The sequence below is a fragment of the Saccopteryx leptura genome, chromosome X (genome assembly GCF_036850995.1).
Source record: "Saccopteryx leptura isolate mSacLep1 chromosome X, mSacLep1_pri_phased_curated, whole genome shotgun sequence".
NCBI classification, from domain to species: Eukaryota; Metazoa; Chordata; class Mammalia; order Chiroptera; family Emballonuridae; genus Saccopteryx; species Saccopteryx leptura.
This window is the reverse complement of record NC_089516.1, coordinates 31,924,813-31,936,905: the sequence shown is the minus strand read 5'-3', so window position 1 is coordinate 31,936,905 and position 12,093 is coordinate 31,924,813. Positions and strand designations below refer to the sequence as shown.

The 12,093-nt window shown below is 40.2% G+C and overlaps 1 protein-coding gene across 1 annotated transcript in view; it reads right to left on the bottom strand.

The window, feature by feature from the left end:
- Positions 1 to 12,093, bottom strand: part of TSPAN7 (tetraspanin 7) — a 145,747-nt gene that overhangs the window by 14,587 nt on the left and 119,067 nt on the right. The window contains exons 2-5 of the mRNA XM_066357171.1: positions 8,988 to 9,176; positions 5,062 to 5,136; positions 3,431 to 3,526; positions 1,554 to 1,709 (exon numbers count right to left, since the gene is read on the bottom strand). Of these exons, the coding sequence (XP_066213268.1) occupies positions 1,554 to 1,709; positions 3,431 to 3,526; positions 5,062 to 5,136; positions 8,988 to 9,176 (516 nt within the window). The remainder of the gene's footprint in view (positions 1 to 1,553; positions 1,710 to 3,430; positions 3,527 to 5,061; positions 5,137 to 8,987; positions 9,177 to 12,093) is intronic.

Genomic DNA, 12,093 nt, shown 5'->3' with positions numbered 1-12,093 from the left:
GAGAGAAAAGCCAAAATAAACCTTTTCTTATAGCAATGAGCCATTCACAGGCATTTGTCCCCACTGAAACTACCTCTCCTATGTAAATGCGTGTGGTTAACACATGTGACTCTGGACAGAGAGATGGCAGATAAACACTAGATAATATAGGAATACCTTTTAAAATGTAAAGAGACATCTTTCTCTCATTGTGTTGCTTGTAAATTTTGTTTTCTCCAAAAGGATGTATGGCTTGCAAATTGAACATGGTCCTATCATGTTAAAGGACATATGACTATTACCAATAGTGGTAAGGGGCTCCTAATTACAATATTTGCTTCTGTACTTCCCATTTACAAAACTATAAAAACTAAGTAGAACAAAGGGCCAGCGCGCTCACCTGTCGGAGTTGCTGCCCCTTGGCCAAGCTAGACAATAAAGCTTTGATGCGTAAACGACGGAGCTTGTTCCTGTCTTCAATGTTTCGGGTCCCTCCGAATTAGGCTTAACATTAGTACTAAACATCTTACTTCTCCACTCCAAAACAAAGTCATAAGCCCAGCATGACTAACCAAGCTTCTAGAATGGCAACAATGCCTTGCAGTTTTTATGCTATACCTACTAACATTAAATGAATAAAATATAGAAACCAACATCTTAACAGTCTAATCTTGAGGGAATGGCTATCATCTATGAATTATTCAGTAGTTGGCCCAGATCACATAGAATTTTGAAGACCAAGAATAGAATTTTATCTTAGTGAGAAAGGAAAATTTACCTGATGGATGCATAACAACAGGTAAACTCAACAGTAGATTTTTATTGTCCTTCTTGTTTACCAAAATATATTGTATATCTGGCATTTCTCTAAATGTTTAAGAATATAGATAGCCTTCTCATGCACTTGTATCATGTCTTCAAACATAGTCTTTGCAAAAACAAAATACAAAATTGATATTCCTTTTCTCTGACTACCGGCATTTCATATTCTTCAATTCCACTACATACTAACTTTCACCTATATTTTAGCCAGTTATTTTTTCCTCTCTCCAATTTCTTTTGGAGTGAGGATGTTGACAGTGAGTTAAATTGGAGTTTTTTATTTCTTTTCCTATAACAGTGAACTCCCTAAAATAAAGGCCACCCTCCTAGCAGAAGCAGATGTTGTCTGTCAACTCTTCTCCCCCTTCCAGCTAAGGACTGACACCCAGCTGCAAATAATTTCATGTTTAGAAGATATATTAAGCAGAAGAAAGACACCTCGAAAGAAGAAAGCCAGCATTCCCTGGCTGACATCAGCATCAGGGTTAACAGAAACCACTTGTTAAACGTCCCTCACTGTGTTTAGTAGATTCTTGCTGAGAGAGGAATGTGGGGCTGAGCTGAGTCACAGCTTTCTCCTTAGAAGTGGGCAGCCTCAAATGCCTCTGCCAGGCAATAAAGAACCACAAAGGAAGATTCTTTACTCCTTCCTAGGTTACCATTTTCAACCTACTTGTCAAAATCTCACAGAAACAAAAAAAGCCTCCCCAAACAGTCCACTGATCCTATCAGGCCTGAAAGGAAGCAAGTACCTTCTGGTTAACTTTGGTGGAGGCCACGGTCAGATTGTGCAGATCCTGGGGATTACAATCGGTGTCATTCATGCAGCAGCTCAGGGGGATGCCATGCTCCGGGAAGTAGGAACTGGTGCTCCAGTTGGTATAGTTCTGGACACCACAGCAGCTCAGCTGTGAACAGGGAAAGGAAAAGAATCAAAGTGTGGCAGACTGAAGACTGTACGGTCTCCGCACTCACTATCCTGTAACTTGTAAAAGAGAAATATGGGCCAAGACTCTGTCTGAGTCAACAAGCACAGCTTTGGTGAGTAAAGAGCTGAGGCTCCATTAACAATTATTCTCACCGGGAATCCCATTTGAACTCAGAGAAGGAAGTTAGTCCTAGATGCCAGGTCGTGTTGGCTTTCTTACGACCTCCTTAAAGCAAAGCAATGGCCTCCTTAGGTATCAAAATTGCCTGTGTGAACTGAGTACTGTTAAAGGAATAGATGTATATGGATGAACTCAATTAAGAGTGTCGATAAAGAAGCCAAGGCAAAAATGGTTTTAAGGAGCTCTTCAAAGGATCTATACTCATAAGTAAATAAATGATTTAGGGGAGAAAGATGCACATAGAAAAAGAAAGAGAGCTGGTGTTGGTAAACTATAACCCCTCAGCTTCCTGCTTTTGTGAAACAACATTTATTGGGACCAGAGGCAGATTAAGGTCAGTTGAGGCCTTGGGCACAGAAGAAAATATTGGGCCCCTTAAAAAACAGAGAGAGACAGGGAAAATAAAAATACATGTTAACCATATTTTTAAATAAATAAAAATATTGTGACTATTAATGTTAAAATTGAACATATGAAACGAAACTTGGTATCATTAGGAAAAAGTGTAAAGTTGCAGTTTTGCGGGACCCTTCAGAAGTCGGGACCCAGGGTGCGAGCCTGGTGCGCTCGCCCTTAAATCCACCTCTGATTGGGACACAGCCAGGCCTCTTTGTTTACGTGTTGCCTATCGTGAGTAGTTTCTGTGCTACAGAGGCAGCACTGAGTAGTTGTGACAGAGAATGTATGGCCCTCAAAGCCTCAAGTGACAGAGACTCCATGGCTCTCAAAGCTTAAAATAGTTACTATTTGGCCCTTTACAGAAAAAAAATTTGCCAACTACTGAAATAGAGAATAACAAAGCAAATGGGGCAAAAATATAGTTAATTAGTGAATACGGGTAAAACATATATAGTTCCTTATAATATTTTTGCAATTGTTCTGAGTAAGTTTGAAATTTTGTCAAAATAAGTTACCCCCAAAATAAAAATACTGCTTCCAAAGTAAAACAAAATAAAAACACCCGAACATCAAAAACTTCCCAGGTGATCCTGATGGGCATTAAGCATCAACACAAACACCTGCCCTCCTGAGTGCTTCTAGGCAGAAAACTTCTATTTTCCTCATATCCTTTGTAAAGCACCAGACAACATGGGACATTCACACATCTGACATATCCTCAGTTTCTTCTCGGTACACTCTATCCCCACTACACTGCACAAGCCAGTGAATGCAATTTACTTGAGTTCTTCACCCAGACTAAATGCCAACTTTTGAAAGCCAATTCTAAGCAAGCCTGTCATATACTCACTACCTACCTCCTTTCCAAGGCTTTAGATTTTAAGGTCACTTGCGCTTTCCTTGGGATGTCCACAATCTTTATTTATAATAAGCAAGCCAGAGGCAGTAGTGCTTCTTGACACTAATTACATAGATAACTAGACCCTGGACAAATACTGGATGTCAAGCCTTAGAAATGGAATAGGACCCAGAGTTGGAGAACGAGAATCAACAACAGCACACAAGTCTAAGGCTAGACCTCGCAGGCAGTTCCCAGGCCAGTTTCCTTCCCTGGAACTTACGCTGCGCTGCACATGGTCCACCGCCCGGCTCCTCTCATCATTGCCGTTGTAATTCTGCATGGCATCCGTGTAAGTCCTCAGGAAGGTGTCCTTGATCTATGGAAAACCGGGAAGAACAGGGTTTTGGTCCATTGCCACCCAAACCAACTCAAATTCTTACCACCTTCTACCCCAAAATAGCCTCTTCTGGAAGTCTGATTAAATTTAGGCCAGGTAGCGAATGCCCTGTTCTCTGAGTCAAAAGAGCTCAGAAAATTCACCAAGGGGTTTATTAGCTCAGGAATTTAAAAGAAATTGTTCTCCATACCCCTAGTCTAGAGGAAGCCTGTTTTGTTAAATGACCCACTAAAGTGGCTGGTCAGTTTCTAAAAGAACTGTGATGGTAAGCTGCAAAACCTCAGGCTTGGTTTTCCTACTTACTTTCTTTGAATTGGTAAATGCCTATCTTTCTTTCTATAACTTTTCTTGTCTTTACTCAGAAGAATGTCCAAGGATAGGCCTTTGGGGGGGGCAGGAAGACTGGTGTTTTGACCAGAAACAGATCCTTATTCTAGCATATAGCAGAGGAACAAAATCAACTTTGACTTACCTGTCCTTACTGAGGCTGAAAAAAGAGGCTAAAGAACATGAACTTTTCTTGTTAATAAATGATTAACAAAGCTCTTTACTCCTCTCTGTGAACACATCTGACCTTGGGGTAACTTTCAAGCTCTGTTCCCTGGAAACCCTACTGAAGGTGGAGTGTCAGGTGTATTACCAGGCTACTTTGCTTATGGTAAAACTGCCCGACTGGTGAAATTCCTCTTGATTGGGAGGGCGGCAATTGACAGTATTACATGGTGGGAACCTTAGGGCTAAGTGTAGTGACAGTGATTCTCCTAACTAGGCATGTTCTTTGCTGAGAAACTGGACACTATGTCCATGGGACAGTTACAAGAGATAAAGACACTGGTTGTATGTAGCTTGCTACCACATCCAGCTGTACCCTATCACTTCAGTGCACCTGTGTTGTCTCTTTAAGGATAGGCAGGTATACACAGAATGGATCCTAGACCACTTTGAAGACTCTTATTAAAGAAACAAACCTGCTGCTTCCCTGCTGGCAAGCTGTGCTTCCTTTACTATATCTTTGTGACTGAATGGTGCTAGATGTCACCTGTTGTCATCATGTGTGTTTGGCTGTTTAGATAAACTCAAATCCAGTGCTGGTGGACAAAGGGTGACATTGCTGGTGGGCAAAGGGTGATTGCTTCTCCTGTGTGCTCTGTTCTAACTGGGGACATCCACATGCCAGGCCAACACTCTACCACTGAACCAACCAGCCAGGGCTTAAAAGGAGTATTTAATTTATATTGAAGACCGCTGCTTTAAAACAAGGTATAGAATCATTTTACATAATAGCTATATAAAGAAACAGAGTAAAGATCAACAACTAAGTTTTCAGGTTTGGTGAAATTCCTGCATTTAGAAATTTTTTGGCACTTCAGCCCATATTTTGTGACATTTGAAAAATAGTGATACCACTGGAGATGCCAGCTAGCCTATATGCACCTTTTATACATTTCAAGAGGTTTCAAATTTCTTCCTCCCAAAGAGCCTTTAACTGGGTGCTCCACTTTGTGTATACTCACCTCATGACGAAACACAAACCCTGAAATTCCAGCTACGAGCTCAGCCAGGAACACCAGAGACAGAAACATGGCATACTGAAAATCAAGTGTACAAAGACAAAGTCAACTATGTCAAGATTAAGAAGAGTATTTCTTTGAGGTAGTTTATTTCTTGTTAGGGAGAATTAGACAAATCTTTCTATTCTCTAGATAAAGTTTAGGAAAAGTTTAAAAATATTCTCTAGATTTACCCACATGAGCCTCAATATAGGAATGTGTTTGTTTAATATGAAGAAGCATTTTGAGGCAGACATGCTGAGGACAGCTCATCCAGTGACTAGTAAGACACCTGCCAGCTTGACTCAATCAGGTGAAATCTGGAAGGGCTTTTTACTATGATATCTGCTATTTTTAATGTTAGAATCCTTGAACTAGAAAGTACTCGGGAGGTCACAGGATTGAGTTCCACCCTGTCTGGGAGACCTTCCTATTTATGGTCCTCTGACATCTGTGTACACCCTTCATCTACCATCTGCAAGCCCAGCTTTACCCACTCACCTTTTGCAGTTCATTCTGTTTTCAAGCTGTTTCAACTGCTAGAAATACTTCCTTTCCCTTGGCTACAGTCTGCCTACTTGTAACTTTCACTTACTGGTGTTGGATCTGCTTTCAGAAGATGTAAGAACAAGCTTAACCTCTCTTCTATACAGTAGGCCTTCATATGTACAAACATAGCCATGGTGTGACCCTGTTGCTTTCCTCTATTCAGGCAAACATCTCCAGTTTCTTTAAGCATGTCTCATATAAAATGGCTTCAAAACTTCTTCCTTTGGAACTGTATCCCTGCCATCCCAAAAGAAAGACTAGAATGCGTACAAATTGACCTCTGTCTCAATATGGTGGTCATGCCTGAATGAAGCATCCACAGAGATGACTAGTGGGCTACTTACCTCTCTTGTTCTGAACACTACATGAAATTGGTAACCTTTAAAAAAAGCAAATATGCTACACTACTAACTATGTTTACAAGTACCTAAAGTCCTTAGTACTTCTTGCTCATTTGATGTTTCCTGTACTTTCCAAGTTGGTTTTGTGTGTGTACATGTGAATGCCTAAGTTCAGGGATACTATATGATACTTATGAGACATTAAGGGTTCCAATTTTTGTGACTTTGAAAAGCAGATAAAAGGAAAGGGAAAGGATTCCTTTCCTACAAGGCATATGTCTGGCAATCTGCTTCTTATCATCTCAAAATAAAATACAAATGACCTCAATGTTGGAATGCCCATAGATGATGCTGTGGAATTTAGATAGGCTGCACATGGCTTTATCACTTACATGTAAAGTATACACATGTCCTGTAGAACATATACAAGAACACAAGATCATAAATTATTTTTTTCAGCTAGTGGTAAATATATTAAAAGGAAGAAATGCTGGCTTAAAATGCATTTCATTTGAAATATTAACAAAAGTCTCTACACATAAGCACAGACACTAAAATATCAAATACACAGTTATGAGAATGCCTCGTGTACACAACTTCACTTCTCAACTTTGTACAAAATGCAATTTAGAAGCCCCCTTTGCTCTAGGGAGAATTTCTCACCAGGCTTAGACTCCATCAGAAGTCCTCCTAGGTTTGAACCCTAGCTTTTCTTTGGATGAACTCTTAGGAAAGAGGAATCATCTCTAGGCCTCCATAAAGTGAAAATAGTATTTTCAGTTGTTTTGCAATTAATGAGGTTAAATAAGGACTGAAAATTCTAGATGGACCGTTAATCAAGTGACTTCCTTTCTCATCAGCAAGATCAGCAATTTACTGTCCTTGGGAAGTTCCCTGCTTCCAGGACCTTCTGAGAACAGCTCTCTCCTTCACAAGGCTTTGGCCAAAAGTTGGGAAGAGCTTGTGCTACATACAGGTTGTAGGGTTCAAGTTTTATCCAAATGAAAATACCATAGTAAAAGCTATGCTGGCTCTGGAAAGAGACATATATAGGTTCCAATTCCAGCGTTCCTCATATCAGCTGTAGGAACCTTGGCAGGTTATTTAACCGCAAAGTCTTTATCCTGTAACATGAAAATACAACCCATATTTCATGGTGATGGTGCAGAATAAGTAAAATGTAGTATGCAACCAGAACAGCATTTTATAAGTAAAGGATCTAAATGAGTTTTTAAATATTAAAAACAAACAAACAAAACAACCAACCAAACAACAGCAAAAAAAAACTTCTGCCCTTCCCAAAAGGCTCACTGGCTAATGAGCTTGCAAGTATTAGGAGGAAATGGTAGTGTGGTGTGAAACTACCTTCAGAAGAGGCCAGAAATAACTATTCCATTGATGTATCCTCTCTTCTGCCCCCACCCCACCCTTGAGTCATAGTATTTGGCTGGAAGAAACATTCGTGATTTAGTCCAATACTATTATTTCATAAATGAGGACAAAGGTCCAAAGACATAAGCCAGTTAGTATCAGAATCAGTCAAATCTTATGACCAGGTCTCCTCCATTCTTGTTTAGACAGATGGATTTTTAACAATCCTTATTTTCTATGCATCTGAAGTTAATTCTCCCTGTGCTATTCATTGTACTAAACAAGAGGTTCTGGATGTTGTTTGTACAAAAGAATCCTCTGGAAAGCTTTTAGAAAATGTGATGTCAGAGCCTCCCTCCATAGATTTTGATTCAATTGGCCGGTAACAAAAGTGTTTTAAAAAGCTTCCCAGATGATTTAAACATGCATCCAAAGTTGAGGACTACTACACTAGACTAAAAGAAATCCTAGTGCTTGTAAGAAATACAATTAAAAAAACACAGGGTGTTAACACAGAGTGGCAGCTTACAGCAGCAGAAGTGCCTCAATATGCCTGTGCTATGGCTTTTTTACCAAGCCAAAAGGATCAATGGTGACCCGGGCATGTCTCCTGCAAGGTCTGCAGAAGATAAAGTGGCCAAATCAAGCAGGACTTCCATGAGGTTGCCAACAAAGAGACTGACCTGTGCCAGTTTGGAAGGTGTTTCCTTTAGAGTGAATTACCTTCACACTCATATCTGTCACTAGATGGTATTATAGGTTACTATAACCTAGAGCTAAATGAGGAAGTACAGGTAACCAAGTACTGATGGAATCTCTGATCCTCCCCTTTCACAGAATAAGACATCTGAAATAAATCCTTTTAAATATTTCTTTTCTTTTGAGGGGAAGACTTGGCTACCTTCTATCTATAAAATCCTTTAATATTAACTTTTATTAATGAAGAACACGGGCAGTGAGTGGAGATTTAGGCAACTGGTCTACCAAAAAGTTAAGAATCAGACTAACAACTTTTTAACAGCCTGCCCTTAACTCTTTGGAAAACATCACTGCTATGTCTGCGCTATTGTAATAAAGGCACCCAGCACTGGTCTGGTAGCCAGTGCTTGGCATTGCATCAACCCTCTATTGAGTGAAGAAACTCTGCCTTAGCTCAACTCCCATAGAACTGTGTGCCAGTTTAGAGAAGCATGCGCCCATGCATGCACAACCAACTCAAAGAGGCATAAAGTATTTCTCCAGTGGGAACTTGGAAACGAAAGGCTGCTTATTTTTGGGATGCTGCCTTGCCCACCAAAGCTGCACATCACATGCTTGAAGAGATTTCTAAGACAGAATTCAAAAATGGAACAGGGCGTCTTGCCATTAGGATAGGAACTGTTGGCCACTGCCTTCTCATCACTTACCTCAGGGGACCAGGACTAGATTTTCTGTGCCAGGCTGTGTTTGGGGTTGTTTTTTCCCTTAGAGGATTAAAGGGTGGGTTGTGTAAGAATCTGGACTAAAATTAGAGTCAATGAATATTGAGGTCCTGTCTGTGGCTTCAAGAAAGGCCACTTTGCTTTCATATGATTTATATCTTTACAAAAAGGAATTAAAAAAGTAGTAATGATGTTGTGACATACTCACCAGTTTCAACATCCATGGGCTACCACGGCATGTAGCGAAGCATCCAAACAGGCCAAAAACAACAATAGTGGTGCCAGTTCCGATGAGGACATAGGGAGCATTTGTGGAGTTCTCAGCAATGAGGGAGATATAAGTGCCGAGAGTGAGTTTTCCCCAGACTCCAACGGCCAGCAGGATCACCCCAGTGATCTGAGAAAGGGGAGGAGGGAGAAGGGAGTGTAAAAATGATGCTGAGAAAGGTGAAAATCAACGCAAAGCAATGTTGCTTGAATCTGACGACTCCAGTTTCCATCAGCAAATTGGCAATTGCTGAAGGATTCCCTAAAGCCATGCAAAAATGTTGAAGACCATTAACTAAAGGCATCACAGAGCAAAGACACTTTGATATTGTACAATTACATCTGTCTCCTAAACAATCCTATATGCATTTAGTATAATAATCAGCAGTAAAGCCAAAAATAAATAACTTTTTAAACTGCTTAAAAAGTACATCCTAATACAGTTTTTAGACTTTCCAGGCTTAGTCTGAGAGAAGCTGTCTGAAGCTGAACTGGATATAACCCAAGTAAGAATGTCAACCACCCTCTTCAATGGTATGAGTATACATAGTATGTTTTAAGGACATTCCCGTGTTTTAAGGAACAAGGTGATTTTCTTTGACTATTTTCACAAAAAATCTCTACAAAAGCAAAACATTCAAAGGTTTTTGATTCCCTGTTGATTCACTGCTTTATTTATAATAATTTATTCAATTTAAAACAACAGAAGAATTCAAATAACCCCTGGAATTAGCTATAATGTGATTTGTCAAACCTCTATGATCAAGCCAAAAGAAATTCCCACAGCATGTCTAAACTCCAGAACCTTGTGTCAATCAGGCCCTTACTTCAGAGGATAGCCTTGGGACTGCATACTATGCGTTACTCTCCATCCCCTAAAGTTTTGGCTGCTGAAGCCAACGGTTGACTGTGTCTCTATCTCCATAGCTGGTCTCTCCTTCAGTTTACCAAAAGCTTAGTAAATTATTCAGACTAACATCCCTCTTAACTGCTACCACTTCTGACACTTTATGGGGCTCACAGAAGCCTGGGTGTTCAAGAAAGCTCTTCCCCAGTTTGGTCCCATCGTTTCACCCAATGTCCTATACCAGATGCTTCAGTACCCTGTCCAGTCTGCCTATTCAAGTTAGGCCAGATAAGAAGCTGGTCAAAACCAGTATGATACAAATTATTAGCTATCTCATCAATGTTTCCCCTGTCAATCAATGCACAGTTCACTGTTATATAACATCTGTAAGTGAATACCACTAGATATGTGCTACATGAGCATCCAAACAGCTGGGCCAGCGAAGATGCCAAGGCCTCTCTTTTTTTCACTCTGAAAACGCCTTCTGCAGTTTGGAGCCATCATGTTCTACCATCAGACTGTTTTTCTGTGCAGGAAAATGAATGGATCCTGCACCTTTCGCCATATCAGGTGAGAGACTGGTTTCCACCTATTTAGGAGGAAGGGTTCAGTAGAAACAATAAAAATTTATTGATACTCCCTTACCCAATCCCCAATAGCCTCTTTGCTTTGTAGAAACATCACCGTGAAAGAATTAAAAGCTTTAAATCAGAAAAAGATTGAGGAACGAATTAAACTTTTATAAGATAAAGGTGAATGAATGTGATACAACCTTGAGGAGAGAATGTTTGACACTAGTGTTTGGGAGATGGTGGCCCAATGGAGGTCTACTGCCTTTGAAAACTTCCAATGGAAATGGCCCTTAGTGAGTTAAGAAAACCAAGATCACAGATGTTGCCAAGAGTTCAAAGTCCTCTGCTGACATCTGCTGGTTGCTAAAAAAAGTATCTTCCTTGGACAGCCCCTTCTGCCATAATCCTTCAAATGGAAACATAAAGGTATTTTATCTATTAGAATAAAAAATTTAAGTTACAACTCCCCACTCATTAGAGGTAAGAACACACTGAACATTAAGTTGAAATGACAGTGCCTAAACTGTCTTTTATTACTCATTTCTTAGCACAGTGCCAGGTAGAAAGCAAATGTTTAATATTCATGACAAATATATTTCATTTCTCTGGGTCTTATAACTTTTGTTTTATAAAACAGAGCCCTTCACGTGCCAAGTACTTATAAAACTTCTCTATCTGGTAAATACTATGAGGTAAGTTAAAATGAAACCAAAGAGAAACTTTCCCCTACTACCCTCTCTGGCATTATATATCTAAAGTTGTAAATATCACAATATAAATATATTAAACAAAACCAAAAATTCACTGACAAAGTTTAAGATAATATCTTATATTTCTGGGACAAGTAATTTCACTTACTACCATAACAAATATTATATGTAGTATGTTAAAGTTAACACATTCTTATTTTATGGCAAACAGGATTAACATTTTTATTTTTTCTCTCCGTTCAAAAAATAATTCCTCCAAGTGAAACCAATGCTTTGTATATGAAACTGCTCATCACGTAAAATACAAAGTTTATATCAACTTGTTAAAATATTCATATTATAATGTAAATTACAAATATTTCTTCTTTTTTTCAATAAAACTGTTTTTGCAGGCCCTGGCCGGTTGGCTCAGTGGTAGAGCATCGGCCTGGCGTGTGGGAGTCCCGGGTTCGATTCCCGGCTAGGGCACACAGGAGAGGCGCCCATCTGCTTCTCCACCCCCCCCTCCTTCCTCTCTGTCTCTCTCTTCCCCTCCCGCAGCCAAGGCTCCATTGGAGCAAAGATGGCCCGGGCGCTGGGGATGGCTCCATGGCCTCTGCCTCAGGCGCTAGAGTGGCTCTAGTCGCGGCAGAACGACGCCCCGGAGGGGCAGAGCATCGCCCCTGGTGGGCAGAGCATCGCCCCCTGGTGGGCGTGCCGGGTGGATCCCGGTCAGGCACATGCAGGAGTCTGTCTGACTGTCTCTCCCAGTTTCCAGCTTCAGAAAAATACAAAAAGAAAAGAAAAACAAAAACAAAAAAACAAACTGTTTTTGCACACCTCAAAGTGTGCCAATAAGCACAAACAAACATAACATTGTGGGTACCGTACTGATGGAGAAAAGCCATACCTTGACCACGCTAGTCACCCTCTAAAGAA